Source organism: Mobula hypostoma, chromosome 1 (assembly GCF_963921235.1).
Source record: "Mobula hypostoma chromosome 1, sMobHyp1.1, whole genome shotgun sequence".
NCBI classification, from domain to species: domain Eukaryota; kingdom Metazoa; phylum Chordata; class Chondrichthyes; order Myliobatiformes; family Myliobatidae; genus Mobula; species Mobula hypostoma.
In genome coordinates, this window is record NC_086097.1 from 55031113 (window position 1) to 55056566 (window position 25454).

Here is a 25454-nt window from a genome sequence, read left to right on the forward strand (position 1 = left end):
AGCTTGTTGATCAGTACTGAGGGGATGTTGGTGTTGAATGTTGAGCTGTAATTAGTAAACAGCAACCTGACAGAGGTATTGCTGTTGTCCAAGAGGTCTAAGGTTGAGTGGAGAACAATTTGCCTTTTAAATGTTTGCTGCACTTGCATAATTGTTGTACAGGGATACTCAGATCCATTCACATCAACATTCCCCAGTCTATCACCATGTAAATAATATTCTGCCTTTGTTTTCCCTATCCAAGTGGATAATTTCACATTTTCCATGTCATACTGCAACTGCCATGTATTGATGTATTGGTTAGCTTCTTTAAATGGTCTTGAAACTGTCTGACTTGTGCCCTAGGATGCTCAAACACTGTAAGAGTAGGTCAGAGCCTGAACATCCTACGGCATGTGGCTCAACTCCAGATACGTGAAAGTTATAATACAATCTACAAGGCACAAGTTAGAAGCATGATGGAATACTTTTCACTTGCTTGGATAAGTGTCCCCACAATACTAAAATATCACAAAGTTGAAGGACAAAGCAGTCTGCTTGATTAGCACCCCCTCCAACACCTGGAGCATTTATTCTCTCTTCCTGTGCACTTGGTCTGCAGTGTACACCATCTGCAAAAGTACACTGCACCAAGCGAAGTGTTTCCCAACCTGAGATGCAAGAAACCCTTGGGAAGGATGCCAGTGATCATGGGGCAACCATGAGAATTCAATAAAGTTAGGTAGTTACAAATGCAAAAATGCAAACACCTTCAGCAAATTAGCTACTCAGAAGCAGGCTAGGCAAATAAATACAAAAGCCAATTTCTATTTGAAAATGTGCCAATTGACATAAATATTTACATATTGTGCTTTGAGTTTATAGAATTAATTTAATCAGAACTACACTTTGTAATGCAAGCTAAATTCCCTTCAATTCAATTAAAGATCCAACCTACCTTCCCAGGCTTTTATTTTCTGGACTGACCAAGTGCATAATGTTCCGCAGTGTGTGCAATGGATGTAACAGCTCTGGGTTAACATGCTGTACAATAAGAAATGTTACAATATATGAGCAATGTTGCTTACTGAAAATAATAAAATGAAATAAGAATTCTACCTACTTCGTTACTACAGCAAAACTCATATTCTGGCAAGTTTGGGATGTGCTGATTTTCTTTTAACATCCCAAAACATTTGTAAACTCCTTTTAAAGTTGAATGGGAACATTAGAACTGGGGTACCACTGCAAAGATGATCTCATAAGCCAGATATTGAACTATCACAATTTTTCAATAGTTGGATGTTAGATTACTGCAGTTCTAGTATTTTTTTTAAATAAACAGCCAACTTATTGTTGCACTTTTTTCAGTTTATAACAACTTGATCTGCACCAAGAGGCTCAGCAGCAACAATTTTCAGTGTAAACAAGTCATACTTCTTTAAAAATATGTAAAATAAAATTTAATCCATTTCACATTAAAATGAGATACCTGGGAAAAGCAGAGGTACAGGATATTTGTATTTAGTTTATTCACTGCTCGAATGAACTTCTTTCTGCTCATATTCTCTTCACAAAATTCACTGCAAAAAAAATCTTGGTTATGAAAATCATCAGACATATTTTAAAGCAATGCCAAACTAGAAAATTGGGAGAATGTTAACAACTGAATGAAATTCATGCCTACATTTTCAATCATCTCAGACTCCTAGTTTTTTGCCATTTCAAGCAGTTATAAAAACCAAACTCTAAAATAATGGGGAATATAGACACGAGTTTTATTTCTATAGAATTTAATTTTTTAATATTCTCCAAATTCTCAATTTCTGATGTGTACCTTCACACTCTTCAAAGCACACTGTCATCTTCAACCTTTTCTCTGGTCCAATGATAGCCCCCCCCCCCCCGCCACACACACACACACACACATTTACCCACCCCCATCCTTTATTTTTTTGCGGCGCAGTTGAATTGGTGCAGGAAGCTTCATGCAGGTCAGGAAGCATGAGATTTTAAAAAAGGAGCTTTTGGCTTTTTTCACGTCACAATCACAGTCACCAATTTGTGCAGAAGATCTCATGCAAGTCAAGGAGTAAGAGATTTTTTTAAAAAGCGTTTTCGTGGGATTTCGGCTTTTTCCGGTGACATAGTTGCAATTCATTAGCAAGGGCAAATAAAAATAAGACAGGGACAAGTGGAGTGGCCACTGTGTGAGTTAATCAGTGAGTTAAGGAGTGGGAAGGCTTTGGCAGGAACAGGTTTGGGCAAGGTACAATATCTGGTAATTTTCTTCTTCATTCTTCGTCTCTTAGTGCATAGTTAAAGCAGCGAGGATGACTCCAGACACTGTTGTGTTCTTTGTGTGACTTCCTGCCTCCCAGATAGCTACATCTGCACCAGGTGCATGGAACTAGATCTGCAGTTCATATGGGAAACTGAGGAGATGATAGGAGCTACAGGGAACTATTCACCTGAAAGTGGCCTGTGGCTGGAAAATAGGTGACTGCCAGGAGAGGGAAGGGAACTGGGTAGTCAGTACAGAATACCCCTGTGGCTGTTTTGCTCAATAAAAAGAATACCGTTTTGGATACTGTTGATGGGGAAGACCTACTGGGTGGGAGCTGCAGCCACCAGGTCTCTGGACTGTTTGGCTCAGAAGGGAAAGGTGCAAAAGAGGACTGCAGTAGTGGTAGGGGATTCCACAGCTACAGGAGTAGACATGAGATACTGTGGGTGCGATACAGATATCCCAATGGTATGTTGCCTCGCAGGTGGGTGCCAGGGTCAGGGACACTGGGATTGGGTCCACAACATTCTAAAGGGGGATTGTGAGCAGTCAGAAGCCTTGGTAAATATTGGAACCAATTACATAGGTAGGAAAAGTGAGGAGGTCCTGAAGAGAGAATTTAGCAAGCTAAGCAGAAAGCTGAAAAGCAGGATCTTCAGGGTAGCAATCTCCAGATTGCTGCTTGTGCCATGTGTCAATGAAGGGAAGAATAGGATATTCACAGATGAATGCGTTGCTGACAGACTGGTGCAGTGGGCAGGGTTTCAGATTTCTGATCATGGGGGGGGGGGGGGAAGGCATGACCTGTACAAAAAGGACAGGTTACACCTGAACCTGAGGGGGACCAATATCCTTCCAGACAGGTTGAGTGTTCAAACTAATTTGGCAGGGGAGTGGGAACCAGAGTGATGGGGCTAAGGATAGGGCTGTTGGTTTGGTAGCAGAGACAGTCAGGCAGATGATAGGGCAAAATTGCAGTCAGTGGGATGAGTTGCCATGTAAAAGGGGGACAAAATTGAAAAGGGTGATACATAAAGTACTGAAGGTGTTATATTTGAATGCACACAGGTACAAGGAATAAATAAAGTAGATGATGTTGAAACTCAGGGATTGGCAGGTATGATGTGGGCATCACTGAGTCATGGCTGAAAGAAGTTTATATTTGGGAGCTTAACATCCAAGGATACACGTTGTATCGAATGGACAGGCAGGTAGACAGAGGGGGTGGTGTGGCTCTGTTGGTAAAGAAAATGAAATCAAATCCTTAGAAGCAGGTGACATCAGATCGGAAGATGCAGAATTCTTGTGGGTAGAGTTAAGAAACTGCAAAGGTAAAAAGATCCTGATGGGAGTTATATACCGAGCTCCAAAAAGTAGCTGGGCTGTGGGCAAAACAATTACAAAGGGAGACTGAAAAGGCATGTCAAAATGGTAATGTTACGATAATCATGGGAATTTCAATACACAGATAAACTGGGTTCAATATGAAGATAAACTGGGAAAATCAGGTGGGTGCTGGATCACAAGAGAGGGCATTTCCAGAATCCCTACAAGATGGCTTTTGAGAGCAGCTTGTAGTTGAGCCCACTAGGGGAGCAGTTATCATGGATTGGGTGTAATGAACTGGATTTCATTAGTGAGCTTAAGGTAAATGAACCTTTAGGAGGCAGTGATCATAATATGATAGAAATCACCCTATAGTTTGAGAGGAAGAAGCTAAAGTCTGACATATCAATATTACAGTGGAGTAAAGAGAATTACAGACGTATGAGAAAGGAACTGGCCAAAGTTGATTGGAAGGGGAGACTAGAGTAGTATTCTAAAGGCAGGATGACACAACCATGGTTGACAAGGGAAGTCAAAGCCAACATAAAAGCAAAAGATAAGGTGCATAATAGAGCAAAAAAAAAATTAGTGATCAGTTAGAGGATTGGGAAACTTTTAAAAACCAACAGAAGGCAACTAAAAAAGCCATAATGGGGGAAAGATTAAATATGAAGGTAGGCTAGCCAACACTATCAAAGAAGATACCAAAAGTTTTTTTTCCAAATATATAAAGAGTAAAAGAGAGACAAAAGTAGATTTTGGACTGCTGGAAAGTGACGCTGGAGAGGTAGTAATGGGGATCAAGGTAATGGGGAATGAACTGAACAAGTATTTTGCATCAATCTAAATCATGCAAGACATTAGCAGGATGCTAGAAGTTCAAGAGTGGCAGGAGGCAGAAGTGAATGCAGTTGCTATTACTAGGGAGAAGGTGCTTGGGACACTGAAAAGTCTGAAGGTAGACAAGTCACCTGGACCAGATGGACTACACCCCAAGGTTCTGAAAGAGGTAGCTGAAGAGATTGTGGAGGCATTAGAAATGATCCTTCAAGAATCACTGGATTCTGGAATGGTTCCAGAAGACTGGAAAATTGCAAATGTCACTCCACTCTTCAAGGAGGGAGAGAGGCAGAAGAAAGGAAATTATAGGCTAGTTGCCTGACCTCAGTGATTGGGAAGATATTGGAACTGATTGTCAAGGATGAGGTTTCAGGGTACTGGAGGCACATAATAAAACAGGCCAAAATCAGCATGGTTTCCATCAGGGAACATCTTGCCTGACAAATCTGTTGGACTGCTTTGAGGAAATAACAAGCAGGATACACAAAGGGAAAGCAATGGATGTTATGTACTTGGATTTTCACAAGGTCTTTGACGAGTTGCTGTACATGAGGCTGTTTAACAAGATAAGGGCCCATCATATTACAAGAAAGATACTAGCATGGATAGAAGATTGGCAGGAGGCAAAGAGTAGGAATAAAGGGAGCCTTTTACGATTAGCTGCCGGAGACTAGTGGCGTTCCACGGGAGTTGGTGTTGGGAACTGTTTGTTTTTACGTTGTATGTAAATGATCTGGATGGCAGAATTAATTGCTTTGTAGCCAAGTTTGTGGATGATACAAAAATAGATGGAGCGTCAGTAGTGTTGAGGAAGCAGGGAAGCTGCAGAAGTACTTTGACAGATTTGGAGAATGGGCAAAGAAGTGGCAAATGGAATACAGAGTCAGGGAGTGTATGGTAATACACTTTTTTGTGGGGAGGGGATTCAAAAATCTGAGGAGTAAAAACACTTGGGAATCCTCGTGCAGGATTCTCTGAAGGATAATTTACAGGTTGAGTCGGTGCTGAGGAAGGCAAATGCAATGTTAGCACTCATAACGAGCGGACTAGAATATAAAAGCAAAAGATGTAATGCTGAGGCTTTATAATACACTGGTGAGGTCCACATGGAGTATTGTGAGCAATTTTGGGCCCTTATTTAAGAAAAGATGTGCTGACATTGCAGAGGATTCAAAGAAAGTTCATGAGAATGATTCCGGGAATGAACGGCTTATCATATGAGGAGCAATTGATGGCTTTGGGCCTGTACTCACTGGAATTTAGAAGAATGAGTGTGGATCTTATTGAAATGTACTGAATGTTGAAAGCACTAGATAGAGTGGTCATGTAGAGGATGATTCCTATGGTGGGGGAATCTAGGACAGAGGGCACAGCTTCAGAGTAGAGGGATGCCCATTTAGAACAGAGATAAGGAGAACTTCTTTAGCTGGAGGGTGGTGAATTTGTGGAATTCATTGCCACAGGTGGCGGTGGAGGCCAGGTCATTGGGTGTATTTAAGCGGAGGTTGATAGATTCTGATTAGTCAGTGCATGAAAGGTTACAGGGAGAAGGCAGGAGAATGGATTCAAGAGGGAAATAGATGAACCATGATAAAATGGCAGAACTGACTCAATGGGCTGAGTGGCAGAATTCTGCTCCTCTGTCTTATGGTCTTATCCTTCCATTACAACCTTTTGTCATCATAGACTGCTCTGGAAACTCAGTTATCACCATCTATCTCTAAAAGCTTATGCGAAGACGCTAACAGGCAGCATTCTTGAACCTTTGCAATCCTTCTGGTGAAGCTGCTGGATAGGGAATTCCACAACTTGGTCATTCCACAACATGTGTCTGTGGTTGCGATATATTGCCTAGTCAGAAAGGTATATGTGTTGGAGGTTTATATGGATATTTTGTTTTCCTATACAATTGTTCCTCTTGATGGTAGAGTTTAAGCATAGGCTACGTGACTGACCGCAGACACTGTACGTTGATGGTGGAAGGAATGAATATTCAGAGTGGTGGGTGGGATATAATCAAATGGGTTGAATTTATTCTGGATGTAATGTATTTGAAGTTCTTGAGTGTTGTTATGAGTTGTACTCATCTGAGCAACCTACACTCTGCATATGTCTTATTGATCGAAGAAAGGGTTGGGATGGCACCTGGCAAGTCATATACTGAGGGACACCCTACGTTTGCAGCCAAATTGTTTACGTGGATTATGCATTTACCCTTCTGTTCTATATGGTTAGACTTCCCTTTTCTTTTGAAAAGTATCATTGTCTGGAATTTTTTAAACAGCTCAGGCCTGAATGCGTCCAAGCCTTGCTGAATGCTGGCATGAATATTTTGGTTTACTGAGAAGTAGAATTGGAATTGATATGGTGTAACGCTCAGTGAATATGCCTACTTCTGACCTTATCATGAAAGGAAGGTCAACAATGAAGATAGGACTGACAGCATATTGGATAGTGCAGTGAAGAACTTACATTTCTTTTTGTGCAGCCTCTAGTGACTGGAGTCATACCTTCCAGTAAATGTTATCCTCAAGGGTGAAACTGATATGAAGAGACACTGAGGGTAAAACAGATCTCACTTTTACCAGGGCACCTCAGTGCCACATTGGATTAAATGCTGCTGATATCAAGAGTGTTCTCTCTCCCTTGTGGAACTGAGCTCTTTAATTCACATTTGGACCAAGCTTGTGACAAGATCTGGAGACAAGCTATTCTGGCAAAAGCCAAACTGAGCAATGGTAGATAAGTTATTAGTGAGTATGTAGCTGGCAACATCAATTTCCATAACTTTGCTGATGATTATGAGCAGACTGATTGAGTATGTGCTTTGGAATAAAGTGTACAGAAATACACTGGGAGAATTATGTTTGAAGGTTCTGAAATGTTTACAATTCATATTAAAAATGCGGCCAAAACCCTCACTTTGGCAATGTAATCTAACTTCAGTAATGAAAAATACCAGGTCAAAAACTAGGAGTTACTTTGTGCTGGACATTTTTACCTTCTGGTAAAGATGTCCAAGTTCTATTTTCATTAACCATGATATTTACTGGTTTTCATCAGTATGAAAGGTGGGTATATTTTAAAAGAAACAATTACAGAGTGCTACAACTTATAGCATGCATCTTATGAAATGGTATTTTGTTGAGGTTCAAATTCTTATAAATTTTGCTTCAAGTAAGTCACAAGCTTTACTGCAATTTTTGCAGCTCAACATGCAGATAGATTTTTTAAAAACTGGTGAATAAAGCAAATTCAAACTCAGAAACTGAATCATTTAATATCACAGGCATATGATAATTATATGATATGAGGTAAAGAAAAATTACTGAGGTGGTGTTCATGGGTTCATTGTCCATTCAGAAATCTTTTGGCAGAGAGGAGGAAGCTGTGGCTCCTGTATCTCCCTCTTGATGGTAGCAATGATAAGAAGTATGTCCTGGATGATGGAGGTTCTTAACTATGGTCTGGATGCTACCTTTTGAGGCATCGCCTTTTGAAGGTGTGCCGGACGTCGGGAAGGCTGGTGCCCATGATGAAGCTAGCTGAGTTTACACCATTCTGCAGCTTTTTCTGATCCTGTGCAGTGGCTGCTCCATACCAGATGGTGCTGCAGCCAGTTAGACTGCTCTCTACGGTACATCTGTAGAAATTTGCGAGTCTTTGGCGACATACCAAATCTCCTCAAACTCCTAATGAAATATAGCCACTGTGGTGTCTTCTTTGTAAATGCATCAATATGTTGGGCCCTGGATAGATCCTCAGAGGTGCTAATGCTCAGGAACTTGAAGCTGCTCACCCTTTCCACTTCTGCTCCCTTGATGAGGACTGGTGTGTTCTCTCCACCTCCCTTTCCTCAAATCCACAATGAATTCCTTGATCTTTCTGACGCTGAATGCAAGGTTGTTGTTATACCACTGAACCAGCTGATCTATCTTGCTCCTGTATGTCTCTTTGACACCATCTGGAATTCTGCCAACAATAGTTGTGTTGTCAGCAAATTTATAGATGACGTTTGAATATGCCAAGCAACATAATTGTGGGTGTAGAAAGAGTAGAGCAGTGGGCTAAGGACACATCCTTGAGGTGTGCCAGTGTTGACTGTCAGAAAGGTGTTATTTCCGAACCGCAAAGATTGGTCTCCTGGTGAGAAAGTCAAAGATCCAGTTGCAGATGGAGGTACAGAGGCCAAGCTTTTGGAGCTTGTTCAGTAGAACTGAGGGTATGATTGTGTTGAGCGCTGAGCTGTAGTCAGTAAACAACAGCCTGACCAAGTCCAGGTGATCAAAGGCTGAGTGAAGAGTCAGTGAGACTGCATCCACTGGAGACTTACTGAGGTGACAGGGAGACTGCAGAACGTCCAGGTCCTTGCTGAGGCAGGAGTTGACCAACCTCTTAAAAATATTGCATCACAGTAGATGAGAGTGCCACTGGGCAATAGTTGTTGAGGCAGACGTTTAAGTTAATTTAAAGTTAACATTAAGTTACTAATTCCAGTAACTTAAATATATTCTTTCTACTTTTGTATTTGTGGGAAAAATCTGAAAACGTTCATTATGATAGGAAAATAATCCAACTGGTGACCCGAAAATTTAGCTTGCAGTTACTACAAACAATAATATAAGAATAAAGACCATAAGATATAGGAGCAGAATGAGAACCATTGAGTCTGTTCTGCCATTTCATCATGGCTGATCCATTTTCCCTCTCAGCCCCAATCTCCTGCCTTCTCCCGTATACCTTCATGCCCTGACAATCAGGGGAAGTTAACAATATCACTGTTTATTGCAAGGAAAACTGAATACAAAAGGAAGAATATATTTGGTTGTTTTCGAATTGGTATCAAATAAAGAGTGCTGTGAATAGTATTAGTCTGTCTATTCAAGGAATAATTGATAAGGCTTTGGAATAAGTTCAGAGAGGATTTACTAGCCTAACCATGGAAAGGACAAGATATCTTGTGAAGAAACTAAGCTTATATCTTCTGGAGTTTAGAAGTGTTAGAAAAGATCTGATTGGAACATAATATCCGGAGGTACTGAAAAAGAGGAATTGGAAAGATGTTTCCTCTTGCAAAAGGGTCTAGAGCTGGATGTCACTGTTTCTAAATAAGGAGTTGCCCATTTATGACAGATGAGAAGGTTTTTCTTCCTCCAAGGACTACGAGTCTTTGGGACACTTCCTCAAGGGGCAGTTGAAGCAGACTCTGCAAGTTTTATTAAAGTGATAGGTTAATACTTAACAAGCAACAAGGTGAAAGGTTACCAATGGATAGAGGAACAGCCAGACTGAAGTTACGAACAAACCAGTTGTAAACATGTTCAATAGCAGAGCAGGCTTGAGAGCTAAGTGGTCTACTCTCTCCTTAACTTGCATGTACTTCAGATGATACAAGTATTAATCTTTGGCCAAAACTAAGTTAATAGTAATCTACTTCAATGCTCCACAACCAAGACAAAACTCAGACCGAGAGTGACAAAGATATTCCCTACATGTTCCTTACATCCAAATCCACAGAAAGTCTTGTTTTTACCGATCTCAAGGAATGCAATTTTTCTAATTCCTCATTTTTTTCACTTTTTTATCTTCCATTTATTTAGGATTTATTTTCAATCCTTCCAGTGCCACAGACTATTCTTCAGATGATTTGCCACACAGTAAACCTGCTCAAAGGGGGTTGTTCTGGGTGGGTATAAATTTTGACCTGCATTCTTCTGAGTTAAGTCAGTAAAAACATAACATGGATAGGACCTGAAATATGAATATGATTAGGTCCCAAGTTTAATTCATATTAATGATGATTAACCAATGCAGATTATAATAAAACAGGTCAGTACAGAGATGTTTCTTCCCAGACCACAAAATGAAAAAAAAATGTATCTGGGGGCACCAGTTTCTACTTACTGCAAAATTGACTGCATTTCTAACACACATTTGTTTACTGTCAGAACTCACAACGAATCCCAGAAAGATGAACCACAGAACTTTCCCCTTCCCTTAGGCAAAGTAGGTATCTTAAGGTATTTCTTCATGTTTACCACCTTGAATATACTCATTCTTGATTTCAAGAATTAGTTCAATTGCTATTGGATTTAGCTTAAACAAATAAAAAAGCAATTTTCAATTCAAAGTAGAGTTCAATATGCATGACGAAGATTTACTGTACTTACTACTATGACTTTACAATACTTGCCTGTTGCAAAGTCTTTTGGGAAGATTTACATCAAGAATGTGAGAAAGTATGTTTGCTAGTTGAGTGGCAAAGCACAAAGCTGCACTGATGGTAAATGCAGAGTTACTCTGTTCCATATCTGCGTGAGAAATACAAGCCAAGATATAAACTGACAAATGTTTAAAAACACAATTAATAATCTTTAATAGTATCAAACACTTGAAGATGCTGACTAAATAGAATACTGTAAGATATAGCATAATGCTTCAACAATCGTGTTATCAAATAAATTTTGACATAAAGTCAGAGAAATTAGGACAGGCAGCTAAGAGGAAACAGAATTTACTACTAATCTTTTCAAGGAATAAAGGGAGAAAATTACAGGACAAGCCACAGCTGCCAACAAGGGAACAGTTAAACATAGGTATGCCAAGGAGTTCAATGGTGCAGTCACACTGAAATCTTGGAAGCTGCTTGGAAGATCTCTTATGGATGCACAAGTACACCCTCAACAGACTGTAAGCCATTGAGACAGAAATAAATTAACACTATATTTTCTTGCAAAGCTGTAAAGCATGAATGTGTTCAAGATTAAAATAAAAAGTAGGCACAACAGCGTGAGCTGAGGGACCTGTACTGTGCTGTAATGTTCTCTCAAAGTAGAGCCCTCTTCGTGACTGCATCAATGTATTGGGGCCAGGTTAGAACCTTTGAGATGGTGATGTGCAAGAACTTGAAGCTGCTCATTTTTACAGAAGCACTACTAGTGTTATGTCTGTAGCGCCCTGGGATGCCACGGTAGCTGGTCCAAGTCTCAGCAGCATGTAGGAGGGATGTGACTACTGCTGTCCTGTACCATGAGTTGTGTGGCAGGTTAGAGGTCTTGATCTTTAAAAGGCCCTTTCTTTAAATACAAAGGCAGTTGCAGGTACACTGAGGATGATGGTGAATAGATGTCTGCCTTCATTCCGGAGAATGAATAAGTGGTTCACAAAAACAATCCCAGGAATGAAAGAATTAATGAGTGAGGAGCATTTGATGGCTCTAGTACTGTACTTGCTGGAGTCTAGAAGACGGATGCGGGGGGGGGGAGGGGGGGTAATCTTATTGAAACCTATCGAATATTGGAAAGCCTAGGTAGAATGGACTTGAAGAGGATGTTTCCTAACGTGGGCGAGTCTAAGACTAGAGGGCACAGCCTCAGAATACAAGGACATCTTTTTAGAACAGATATGAGGAGAAATTTCTTTAGCTAAAGGATGGTGAATGTGTGGAATTCATTGCCATAGATGGCTGTAGAGGCACAGTCATTGGGTATAGTTAAAGCAGAAGTTGATAGATTCTTGAGTTGTAAGGGTGTCAAAGGTCATGGGGAGAAGGAAGGAGAATGGGGTTGAGAGGGATAATCAATCAGCCATCATAGAATGACAGGTCAAACTCAATGGAGACAAATGGCCTTTTGTTCCAGTCTTATGGTCTAAACCAGCTATAAAACAAAAACAGTATGTAACTCTGAACCTGGATACACAAGGAATAGCTTTATGTAAAGATGACAAATATGCATCACTGATTTACACATGTACCTTTACACCTCCCAAAGCAACGTTGTGTGGAAATCACGAGTGACATAGGCATATAAAGCTTACATATATAATTGTACTAAAGAATAACAGAAAAGTCAGATTGTGCAATGATGATCACTTTTTAAACAGAAATTGTCATAAGTTGACTTTAATTCACAATCCTGCTCCTACTCTGACCTATCCATCTATGACCTCCAGCTCTATTAAGTATGGCCCAATGCAAGCTTAGGGAACAACTCCCCATTTTCCATCTCAGCACACTGTAGTCTTCTGGACTCAACACTGAACTATCCAACTGAAGTTGTTCAATTGTTCTTTTTATTTGTGTAAGAACCGGACATTTCTGCATCTTGTCATTTTGGCTCAGGTTTTCCTTTTCCTCTTCGTAGTTTGCCCTCCTGCACATTCCCTATCGTCGTAGCACTAGCAATACATTACACAGACACAGAAGCATTACATGATTTGATCTGCTACATTAAATCATTTGATCTCAACCTACCACAGATGGTATCTTTGTTCTCTTCATTTCCATTTCCTACCTTCTCTGTTCCCTATCTTGATGAGTAAATAACTTGACTGATCTGTTGTATTTCTAGCATTTTTTGTTTTTACTTCAGACTTCCAACATCTGTGTTTGATTTTCAAAAGCTGATTATTTTTGTGAAATGGATGGGAGAGTTCTTTCTTTACTAAAATAAGGCAAATATAAAAATTATATAGTCTGTGTTAGGCATTCCAAGTTAAACAGACATTAGATTCTGTAAACACAATGTACCTTAAAGTGCTGCACTGGCACACTACTGCTCTAATGCACCATTTCAGTTTCGCATTTTAGTCAAGCAGAGTGAGACTAATCATTTACAAGATGGGCAGTCTGATCCTTTTGCATAATTACTCTGACTTGCCCAGCTACACTTCTCTAATAGCCCTTAGAGAAAGAAAATAAATGATTACACATTGGTCACATTTTGACTGAACCCCTATCTGAATTTCTACGTATTAAAAAAAAGTTAACTTGGGTAAGACACATGTCATTAAGTACAATAAAACACACATGAAAACCTCACCTGGCCCTTGTGCAGATTTCTTCTCTTCCACCCAGTTATAGTAAGCAGAATAATCCCCATTGCTGGGCAGGTATATCCAACGGCCTACAATCCCAATGTTAGTTTCTCCATTGTTATCATCACAGATCCATCTTCCAGAGAGATAAGTGGTTCTCCTTGCCTCTGCCAGCTCACTTACGGTACTAGAGGTCATGCCACTGTCAGATTCAAATGGTGTATCTGCTGGATCTCTAGCAGTAAAAATCAAAAGCTGAATGGAAAGTCACATTTCATGCTAAAAAAGTTACTTTGATGGATGGTTCTGCTAAATCATAAAGGTTACTTTGAGAACCAAATATGATACTTAAATAGGGTTTGTATGAAAGTTAAAAACCGCAAGAGTTTTCATTTTAAAAACATTAACTGAATTAACAATTGATATGATTTTCAATTAAAATGTAAGGTTCTCAAAATACTGTTTTGGGATCCAAAAACAATGGATCACTGCCTTAAAGAACTATCTAATGCCTGACCATGTGTGTAGAGTTCTCCCTTCTGTTCAAATAGACCCAATTACATGCACTTTTAATCTTACTAAGGAAGGACCAAAGAGAGCTAAAGCAACGGAAAGGGGAAATATTCTTGGGAGGTATCATTGTCCAGAAACTCATGAGATCAGCCACAAAATTACAGCGGCTCCAAATACAGATCAGAGGCTGAATATGCAGCATCTAATCCATCTACCAACCCCTAAAAGTCCTTCCAGCATCTAAAGGCTTAAATCAGTATTGTGATAAAGTACTCTTACCTTCATTCTTTGAACACAGATCACACAATACTCAATGATCAATGCCATCTGTTGAAACCAATCATTGCAACAACTCACCAAAATTTCTATGGAAGAACCACCATTTAAATAGATAAGGGCAACAGGCACATGGAAACTCTACCCTTACAGGTTTATCTCCCAAGATTACACAGCATCTTGCTATGAAAATAAACTACCAAAGAATATTATCATGGTGTTAATAATGGAGCTCCTCAATCAAAGACTGGAGCAGATTAAGACAGTGCAAACCACCACACTGTAAAGAACAGTAAAAAAATTGCAATTATAATTGACAATCCTAGTGGTGTTCACATTCTGGCAACGAATTAAAAAGCCTCAGCTGTGCAATACATTTTAAACTGATGACTTTGTATCATTGGTCTACATTCATGGTAATCCAGTTATATAAACATATATAAAGAATATCCAATTGTAGTCTTAATGCTTCTTACCTCATTCCTGTTTTCACTTCTTGTAATGGGAAAATCACACGTGTTAACTCTAGGATGTGAGTCCAACGGTTGCGAGCAAGGTGTTCCTGATAATTCAAAAATTCTATGTTTTTCTTCTCAACTAAGTCACTCAGTTTTCGTATATGCCTCTGAATCTTGTCCTTTTTCTCATGATGTCGTTGGGCCCGTCGTTGCAACTTTTGGTTGTCTTCCTGATTTTTACATACCAGTTCTGCATCTAAATTTAGTAATAAAATTCTTTTTTTTTAAACTTTCTTCAAATTTCCATTAAGGAAAACATATATTTCTTAATGTTTTCCTTTAATGCGTTCCACAACTACCTCCTGTTCTTGGTCAGCGCTGTTTTAATCCTGGACAGTACATCATGCTTATACCTGGCTTCTGCTAGAGGGTCTCATTTAGATGTTGCTCTTTAAACTTAGTGAAATAATGAAATTGCTGCTAATGTGTACGAAGCAAAATAACTACTCTGAAACCAATTTGGGAACTTAAAAAGATGCAGTTCATAGAACTGTTCCATTATTCTAAATGTAGAAATAAGAGGAATATCGCATTATTCTGTCACATGATAGTTTACGAATAAAGCTCCTGTCAGAGATAGCCTGTCAGCAAGCAATTTATTTACAATGATTACTTGCATACTGGTTAAGCTTCAATGTCATAAATGAGATTATGATGTTCACTTTAAAATGCAAATAACTAAAAACACTGGAGATTTGAAATAAAACCAGAAAACGCTGAGGATACTTAGCAGACCAGACTTTATCTGTGGACAGAAGGAGTCTCACATCTGTGGGGTGAAAAGCATCAAGAAGGCAGCTTTAAGAGAAGCAATAATGGAGTATGGTGTCAACTCTGGGCAATGATGTGGTCGGGGTGGGGGTTGCAAGCCAGAAAGATGGCAAGCAAGCCAAATTGAGAAGGGTCGAGTGATAAGAAGGGCCTTAACAGTGAGTCCAGAAGTAATAACCAGGAAAATAGGCGCAAGGCTGAGTAGTAGTAGGAGCAGGTATTGGGCTAAAGGGACCCTGACAATGTGAGAGCTCAAGCGGTGTCTATTCTCCCATAGCCCTGCCATCCCAAAGCTAAAGGCTGAGGGAAATGAGCCAAAGACTCAAGTACAATGAGTCCAAACAAAAGCAAACAGAGAAGAGGAGTTGTTGTTCTTAACATTTATACCTCTTACTGCACTTTCAAGAGGTAGCATTTAAAAATTTCAGGAAAGCAATCTACAGAGCATGGACTCAGCCTAGGAATATACGATAGAAAGAATAGAGTACCTATGAATGTTTTCTAAATGAAGATTTATGAAGATATTTTTTATTTAAAGGATTGAAATGACTGAAGAATTTTTTAAAATAGCCACACAATAAATGAAATAGCAGATTATAGCAGTTACAGCCTGAAGTCCACTTACCATTTCTAATTGCACAGATTCAGTTATATTCCGTAAAAATGACTTTAGTTAATCTGGACTTTGCACAGTTAGTAAGTTATTTACCACAGTTTCTTGGTGACAAAATGTTATTTGCCTCCAATTAGTTTCTTAATTAGCTATTTTTTATGTGAATGTAGAATAAGTGCTATTTCTTTGAATATAAAAATGAACTAGTTAAGAAACATACACAAATTAAAAACAGATTGTTGCTTTGGAATTTTGTTTCAGTTTCTATTGCAATGTAGTTGAATCTTTAACTCGTTAACTTTAACACTAAAATTGGCAACACATTGCAAATAACAGAATGGGACATAGACTATTTTTTTGTATTTCCTGCTTTGCCAAGTATTTTCAGCACTCTTTGATTTGCTTTCAGTTCCTCCTGGCTAGATGCATCACTGCCTGGTATGGTCCCACAATCGCAGGACTCTGCAGAGGGTGGTGCGGATAGCCTAGCATATCTATGGATGTGAACTTCCCACTATTCAGGACATTTACTGCAACAGGTGCGTAAAAAGGGCCCAAAGGATCATAGAACATAGACCAGTGCAGCACAGTACAGGCCCTTCGGCCCACAATTTTGTGCCGAACCTTAAACCCTGCCTCCCATATAACCCCCCACCATCACTGGGGACCCAAGTCACCCCAACTACAAACTGTTCCAGCTGCTACCATTCAGGAAATGTTACTGCAGCATTAAAGCCCAGGCCCACGCTCTGGGACAGCTGGGCCATCAGACTAATTAATCCACGGTAACACAACTGTATTTCTAAGCTATTTTGCCTGTTCTGTTGTATATCTTACTGTACATACTATAAATTGCACATTGCACATTCAGACAAAAGACCTAACGTAAAGACCGTGACTCCTCACATACGTGAAGGATGTAAGAAATAAATTCAATATGATTCAATTAAAGACTTCTGTACCTTTTTGTACTTCTTCATTTCCTGAACAAATTGCATCTTTCAATAGTTCAATCCTTATCTGACAAGACATAATCTTCCATTTCTGAAAATAAAAATGGATGTTTGAAAATTAAGCAGCAGTACAAGACTAGGTAAATTCAAAGAACAATCTACACCAAAGATTTACACAATTCATATAACCACGTATTGCAAAATTATCCAATGCTTACTTCAATAAAGTTTTTATGATGGCAAACCATGGCTTGTTGATCAGAGGAGAGAATATTTTACAAAGAGAAGATAAAGTAAAAGAGAACAAAAATATTATTATTCCACTGCTAACTTTTAGCTTAGTATAATTTGATATATCCAATTCAAACACAGGTAAACTTTTGCTCGCTTTTCCTATTAGAAAAGTAGAGTCAATTTGAATACATATTCTGTTGTACTTTCCACCTAAAAATCATTTGCTTCATCTAAAGTAGGAAGCACACATTTCACTTTATTCTCATTTAAGTATTGAGAAAATTTTTCACAGTTGTATTCTTGTAAAGTTAAATGGTGTACGGTTTCTAACATAAAGTAAGAAGACACTCGTTTAGGACTGATGTAAGTGCTTAAGTTATTGGAAAGTTTTAACAACTTTAATGGTGAATGCATATAGATATCAAAATTTGCAGGACAAATTTTTTGCCCAGGTGTTTCTTAACAAACCTAATCGTTATTAGCGGAATACAGAGTTAAAGGTAAACACGAGGAATTCTACAGATGCTGGAAATTCATGCAACGCACATCAAAGTTGCTGGTGAATGCAGCAGGCCAGGTAGCATCTCTAGGAAGAGGTACAGTCGACGTTTCGGACCGAGACCCTTCGTCAGGACTAACTGAAGGAAGACTTAGTAAGAGATTTGAAAGTGGGAGGGGGAGGGGGAGATCCAAAATGATAGGAGAAGACAGGAGGGGGAGGGATGGATCCAAGAGCTGGACAGGTGATTGGCAAAAGGGATATGAGAGGATCATGGGACAGGAGGCCCAGGGAGAAAGAAAAGGTGGGGAGGGGGAGGGAGGAAAACCCCGGAGGATGGGCAAGGGGTATAGTCAGAGGGACAGAGGGAGAAAAAGGGGGGGGGAGGAGGAGGAGGAGGAGGAGGGGGGGGAGGAGGAGGAGGAGGAGGGAGGAGGAGGGAGGAGGAGGGAGGAGGAGGGAGGAGGAGGGAGGAGGAGGGAGGAGGAGGGAGGAGGAGGGAGGAGGGAGGAGGGAGGAGGGAGGAGGGAGGAGGAGGAGGAGGAGGGGGAGGAGGGAGGAGAGGAGGAGGGAGGAGGAGGAGGAGGAGGAGGAGGAGGAGGAGGAGGAGGAGGAGGAGGAGGAGGAGGAGGAGGAGGAGGAGGAGGAGGAGGAGGAGGAGGAGGAGGAGGAGGAGGAGGAGGAGGAGGAGGAGGAGGAGGAGGAGGAGGAGGAGGAGGAGGAGGAGGAGGAGGAGGAGGAGGAGGAGGAGGAGGAGGAGGAGGAGGAGGAGGAGGAGGAGGAGGAGGAGGAGGAGGAGGAGGAGGAGGAGGAGGAGGAGGGAGAGAGAGAGAGAGAGAGAGAGAAAGAAAGAAAGAAAGAAAGAAAGAAAGAATGTGTGTATATAAATAACGGATGGGGTACGAGGGGGAGGTGGGGCATGAGCGGAAGTTAGAGAAGTCAATATTCATGCCATCAGGTTGGAGGCTACCCAGACGGAATATAAGGTGTTGTTCCTCCAACCTGAGTGTGGCTTCATCTTTACAGTAGAGGAGGCCATGGATAGACATATCAGAATGGGAATGGGATGTGGAATTAAAATGTGTGGCCACTGGGAGATCCTGCTTTCCCTGGCGGACAGAGCGTAGGTGTTCAGCAAAACGATCTCCCAGTCTGTGTCGGGTCTCGCCAATATATAGAGGGCCGCATCGGGAGCACCGGACGCAGTATATCACCCCAGCTGACTCACAGGTGAAGTGTCGCCTCACCTGGAAGGACTGTCTGGGGCTCTGAATGGTGGTGAGGGAGGAAGTGTAAGGGCATGTGTAGCACTTGTTCCGCTTACAAGGATAAGTGCCGGGAGGGAGATCAGTGGGGAGGGATGGGGGGACGAACATTCATGCACTTGTAACCTAAGGCCATCTGCACAGTTCCCTTTTGTCAGTCTTCTCTTTATACCCTACATGATCCCTTTAGATCCACCTTTGATGGACTGTGAGATAGATTATTTTTGTTTTGGTTTCTTATCACAAGGAAAATTATTTCCAGTTTATCAAATCTTTACAGAAGCTGAGCTCAGAAGCCCAGGTTTATTGTCACTAACAAATGTCGTGAAGTTTTTTTTTGTGTGGCAGAATACAGTGCAGGATTAACAAATTAGTATAAGTCACAATAAAAATGAATGAATACTGCAAAAGAGGAGTAGTGAGGTATTGTTCATGTGTCCATAGACAATGACATCTGATGGCAGAGGAGAAGAAGCTGCTCCTGAACTTTGGTTGGCCACCTCCAACGGGATCCCACCACTAAGCACATCTTTCCTCCTCCCCCCCCGCTTTCCGCAGGGATCGCTCCCTATGCGACTCCCTTGTCCATTCGTCCCCCCCATCCCTCCCCACTGATCTCCCTCCTGGCACTTATCCTTGTAAGCAGAACAAGTGCTACACATGCCCTTACACTTCCTCCCTTACCACCATTCAAGGCCCCAGACAGTCCTTCCAGGCGAGGTGACACTTCACCTGTGAGTCGGCTGGGGTGATATACTGCGTCCGGTGCTCCCGATGTGGCCTTTTATATATTGGCAAGGCCCGACGCAGACTGGGAGACCGCTTTGCTGAACACCTACGCTCTGTCTGCCAGAGAAAGCAGGATCTCCCAGTGGCCACACATTTTAATTCCACATCCCATTCTGACATGTCTATCCATGGCCTCCTCTACTGTAAAGATGAAGCCACACTCAGGTTGGAGGAACAACACCTTATATTCCGTCTGGGTAGCCTCCAACCTGATGGCATGAACATCGACTTCTCTAACTTCCGCTAGGCCCCACCTCCCCTTCGTACCCCATCCATTATTTATTTATATACACACACATTCTTTTTCTCTCTCTCCTTTTTCTCCCTCTGTCCCTCTCACTATACCCCTTGCCCATCCTCTGGGTTTTAACCCCCCCTCCCCCTTTTCCTTCTCCCTGGGCCTCCTGTCCCATGTTCCTCTCATATCCCTTTTGCCAATCACCTGTCCAGCTCTTGGCTCCATCCCTCCTCCTCCTGTCTTCTTCTATCATTTTGGATCTCCCCCTCCCCCTTTCAAATCTCTTACTAGCTCTTCCTTCAGTTAGTCCTGACGAAGGGTCTCGGCCCGAAACGTCGACTGTACCTCTTCCTAGAGATGCTGCCTGCCCTGCTGCGTTCACCAGCAACTTTGATGTGTGTTGACAGAGTTAAAGGTTGTAGTTATTGTTGATCACTGGCCAGAAGGATGAACCCTACTATACTCTCTGTAGATACTTGCCCCACTGAATCTTTGCACCATTTTCAGCTGTTAGTCTAAGTTCTCTATAACAGGAAGAGCTTCCATATCCCTTTCTAAAACACTAGAGAGGAAATTAAATGAAAATCAAAGAATACAGAGTTTTACAACTGGCAAAATGTTGCTATGTCACTTTAAAATACACGATGAAATTGTTCAGTCTGTTTCAATGGAATGGCAGATTCACAAAATGATTCAGAGGTTTGAAACTAGTTGTTCAACAATGTTATTTTATAAGTATTTTGAGAGACACATTTTGGCCTTAGAACTGTGGTAACAATATCTTATGGACTGAAAATTTAGTGTTTAGGTGTGCTGAATGGGACAGTATGCTTTGTAAAGATGCAAAGATGGTTTTTCGATGTAGAAGACTGGGTGGCTGAGACTGTAACAATGTTGGAAAGATGGGTTGGGGTGTGAGCATATTAGAAAAACCTCAAGGAGCAGCAACAGTTATTTAGTGATTATTATTTGGGTACTCTGGTTCTGGGAGAAAGGACATCTTGGGAATACCCAATATTGAGCATATATTAGAAACACGTACATTACCCTGAACCACTACTGGGGTTAACAGAATGAAAGAATTTTGAAAAAAAATTCCGTGGTGGAAAGAAACAGACTGGCACTCTTGAGAGAGACCTTTAGTGGAGAGTTAGAAAACAAAGTAAAATAGACTGCTGTCAATCAAAATAAACTAAGGACACTGCCACTGAGATATTCTCTGCGGAAGTTCATCCCTTTATCTTCGGGTCAGAAGTGGAGCTGTTCAATGATGGTGCTTGAGTTGCATTTTTTTTTTAAGAACTCTGCTAATAAAGTAGCCTAAGCCAATCTACAGTATTCAGTCTTTGGCTGAAGCAGAGTGAATAAAATTCACACTATACTAACAGTAAATAATGTCAAACAGCATAAACTTTCAACAGGCTTACAGTCAGATTAGGGATAGTAATTCATCAGATGGGTTGCTCCATATTGGTCCAAAATATAAACTATTAAATGTTATAAAAATTTATTTTGATTATTCAGGTGGAACTGAATCTTTGTGCAGCAATGTGAGCATACAAATATCAGCTACTAATAAATATTTACAAAATGCATTGTATACTAAACTCACCAACTGATCAGTTTTCCACTTCCCTTCAACAGCTTTTATAACTCTGAAAAAAAAATACAGGATTGAAATCCAGTCTTATATAGGTCCAGACAAGTACAATATTTATTATTTAATTTCCCAGCAGATATATTGAACTAAATGTAATTAGTAACATCTCAGACACATGCTGTAGCAAAATGTAGATGAGTACTCCAAATAAAAAAATGGTAAGATCAGTACTTACTGTTGCTGGTACTTTTCCTTCTCATTTCTGAAGCACTTTAACCGTTCCATTTTGTCAGCATATCTAAGGTAAATGAAAAGTTCCAGTTTTTGATTTAGTGATTATTGATAATTCATAAACACACACTAATTATTCAATATATACACTTATTTTTAAAGACAATGAGTAATGAACATTTCATAATTGCAAAGCAAATCATATTAAAAACAACTATGGAACCTGAAAATTTGGAGTTGCTGTGTCCTCTTTACATTGGTGGTACAGCAGAGGAAACTGCAAGGAGTTTCAAACTCCTGGGAGCGCACATCACACACAACTCATTCATGTTCCCAGAACACATCCTATGTGGTCAAGAAAACTCACCAATGCCTCTACTTTCTTGAGGAAGCTGAAGAACTGGATTTTGCACATCCATATTAGCATCATTCTACAGATGTGCAGCAGAGAGTATCCCAATAAGCTGCATCACTACTTGGTATGCTAACTGCACTGTGGCAGTCAAAAAGGTTCTACAATGGGTAGTCAAAACATCAGTGGCATCAGCTTACCTACCATCAGAGACATACATACAGAAAGGTGTAAAGAAAAGGGCCAGTAACACTATGAAGGATCCTGCCCACCCTGCTCATGGACAGCTTGTACCATTCCCATCAGGGACAGAAAGAGGCTACCCGGCTTCTACACCAGATCCACCAGACTTAAAAAGTTACTTTCCCTAAGCAGCATGCAAACTTAACTTTGCTGGATCAAATAACGACAGCACAAAAAGATCGTTACTTATCTTTTCACCCGTTTATTTCTTCAAGCTCAGCCGGCGAGTGAACTTGGACCCGACATCAAGGAGAGACCCTTTCTCATCTCCCCGATGGTTCTACAAGTTCACTGCCCGATGTCAGAATTGTCAGAAGTTATAAGGCCACCGATACAAAAGAACAACCAGTTTGATAACCATTCCGGTCAAGTCAATAGACTATTGATACAGAGAACAATCAGTTTGAGAACCATTCCGGTCAAGTCAATAGACTATTGATACAGAGAACAATCAGTTTGATAACCATTCCGGCCAAGTCAATGGGCTATTGATACAAAAGTGCAATCAATTTGTTAGACACTCCAGCCACCTTAATTAAAGAAAAGAATGTCCTTCCTGGTTTGCTGGAGCCACAACTTAATTACAAAGATAAGAACATCTGTCAAATTTATGCTTGAATTAAAAAGGAATGTTTTGTCTAATTTCCATCAGGTACTGCTTTTTGTCAAAATCAAAAGGTGTGAAAAGCCCAGAGACATCTTATGTGGATCTGGGCGACCTTTAATCCTCATCTTGCTCCAAAGAAAGCAGCTGTGAGACATTATTCAAACACACTTCAGACACAGACATAGTACTTAATTCATTGTTTACAGGAATCTGAGAATCCCCCATTCCATTAAACTTCATCAAACCGAACAATAGCAAAGATGTGGGCATAAATTACAAGGTAGAAAAGTTATGTAAAAAGGACAATGTTATGATGGCCATGGGGGATTTCTTTCTTTTCTTTATTAATCTTTTCATTGATTTAAAAACATAGATACAATTAAATACAATCAAGAGGAGAGGGGGATTTCAATATGCAGGTAGATTGGGAAAATATGGTTGGCACTGGATCCCAGGAGAAGGAATGTGTAGAATGCCTATAAGAAGGCATTTCAGAGCAGCTCATGGTTGAACCCACTAGGGGAAAGGCAATTTTGTATATGATGTGTAATGAACTAGGTTTGATCTGGAAGTGTAAGGTAAACGAACCCTTAAGAGGTAGTGATCATAATATGACAGAATTCACCCTGCAGTTTGAGAGGGAGAAAATAAAGTCAGATATATCAGTATTAGAGTAGAGTAAGAAGATTAAAGAAGCATGAGAGAGCAGCTGGTCAAAGTTGATTGTAAAGGCACACTAGCAGGGATGATAGCAGAACAGCAATGTCTAGAGTTTCTGGGGGTAACTCAAAAGGTGCAGGGTTGATACACCTCAAAGATTAAGAAGTACAGCGGATTCCAGTTAATTGAGCCATTGGTTAATCGGGGCAGCTGCTTATTTGGGAATAAGATTCTTGATTAGTTAGGGCATGAAGGGAGATAGGGAGAAAGCAAGAGATTGAAGCTGAGGAAGAAAATTGATCAGCCATGATGAAATGGCGCAGCAGACTCGATGGGCCAGTGATCTAATTCTGCTCCTATATCTTATGGTCTAACACTTAAAAATCAAGAAAATAGCCAGGACTCCCTTTGTTTATTTGAGACACTACTCCACTTTATCGGGACATGAGACTTTTGCCAAACAGTTCCTAACTAGCATCAGTCCCGTGTGCTTGTGTGATCATTAGATACAACATTGAGCGTCAAGCGAAGTTTTTATATAGTTTCAGTGTGTGTCTTTGTGTTCAAAAAGCAGCGATTTTTGTCACCGATGGTTGGTGAGAAATAAGTAGTAAGAAAATTCAGAACTGTTTGGCTCACTGCAGTTTCAACCATTCAGGCTTGGAGCTGGCAGAAACAGTCAAGAGTGAAAATGAAACGATTTTACTACTTGAATAAGTTATAAACTACAAAGAATTTGAATGCATCGATAATGATCTTGAATATTACAATGAAAAATGAAGATTTGGAGGTTGCAATTGTCGACAGCACTGTACGAAGGCAGTCCATTATCCGCACTAGGTGTCTGAGCCGATTTTGTTCACTTACACTCATAAGAATACAACATATATGAATTCCTCCACTGAGTTAGTGGGTAGAGGTGTAAATCATCCTTATTGCTTGGGGAAAGTAATTGTTTATCAGCCTGGTGGTGGTCCTGGCATGGATGTTACGTAGCCTCCTCCCTGACGGGAGTGGGACAAACAGTACATGAGCAGGTGGGTGGGATTCTTCATGTTGTTACTGGCCCTTTTTTGGAAACCTTTCTGTATACATGTCCTTATTAGCAAGTAGGCCGATGCCGGTGATGCATTGGGCAGTTTTGACTACCCGTATATTAAGCTTTCAGGTGCAGTGCATTTTCTGCACCAAGCAGAGATGCAACTTGTTAGGATGCCCTCTACTGCGCATTTGTAGAATGGTAAAGAGTATAGATGTACATAGTCAAGCTCTCTTCAGCCTCCTCAGAAAGCAGAGGCATTGATGAGCTTTCCTGATTATGTAGGATGTGTTCTAGGAGCATGAAAGGTTTTGCAAGATGGGATACTCCCAGGAGTTTGAAACTGTTCACAATTTCTACTGTTGTGCTGCCAATGTAAAGAGGGGGTTGAGCGTTGCAAGTTGTCTTGAAGTCAATAACCATCTCCTTTGTCTTGCTGACATTGAAGGAGAGGGTATTTGCTTGGCACCAGGTCTCGATCTCTTCTATCTCCTCTCTATAAACCATCATATCGTTGTTGGTGACGAGCATCACCACTGTTGTATCATTGGTGAACTTGAAAATGTGATTACTCAAGTGTTTGACCATGCACTCATGTGTGAGTGGATCCTACATTTTCTTATATGGAATCACAGACCCAAAACTCAACTGTTTCTCTTTCCGCAGATGCTGTCTGACTGACTGAAAAACTTGTTTTTGTTCAAGACTTCCAGCATAGAAACATAGAAAACCTACAGCACAATACAGGTCCATTGGCCCACAATGCTCTGCCAAACATGTCCTTACTTTAGAAATTACCAAGAG

The 25454-nt window shown here is 40.6% G+C and overlaps 1 protein-coding gene across 1 annotated transcript in view; it reads right to left on the minus strand.

Annotated features, from left to right (window-relative positions):
• Positions 1 to 25454, minus strand: part of atg14 (autophagy related 14) — a 44745-nt gene that overhangs the window by 9399 nt on the left and 9892 nt on the right. The window contains exons 2-9 of the mRNA XM_063049283.1: positions 21754 to 21816; positions 21531 to 21573; positions 16903 to 16984; positions 14515 to 14752; positions 13255 to 13484; positions 10626 to 10743; positions 1472 to 1562; positions 938 to 1023 (exon numbers count right to left, since the gene is read on the minus strand). Coding sequence (XP_062905353.1) covers positions 938 to 1023; positions 1472 to 1562; positions 10626 to 10743; positions 13255 to 13484; positions 14515 to 14752; positions 16903 to 16984; positions 21531 to 21573; positions 21754 to 21816 — 951 coding nt within the window. The remainder of the gene's footprint in view (positions 1 to 937; positions 1024 to 1471; positions 1563 to 10625; positions 10744 to 13254; positions 13485 to 14514; positions 14753 to 16902; positions 16985 to 21530; positions 21574 to 21753; positions 21817 to 25454) is intronic.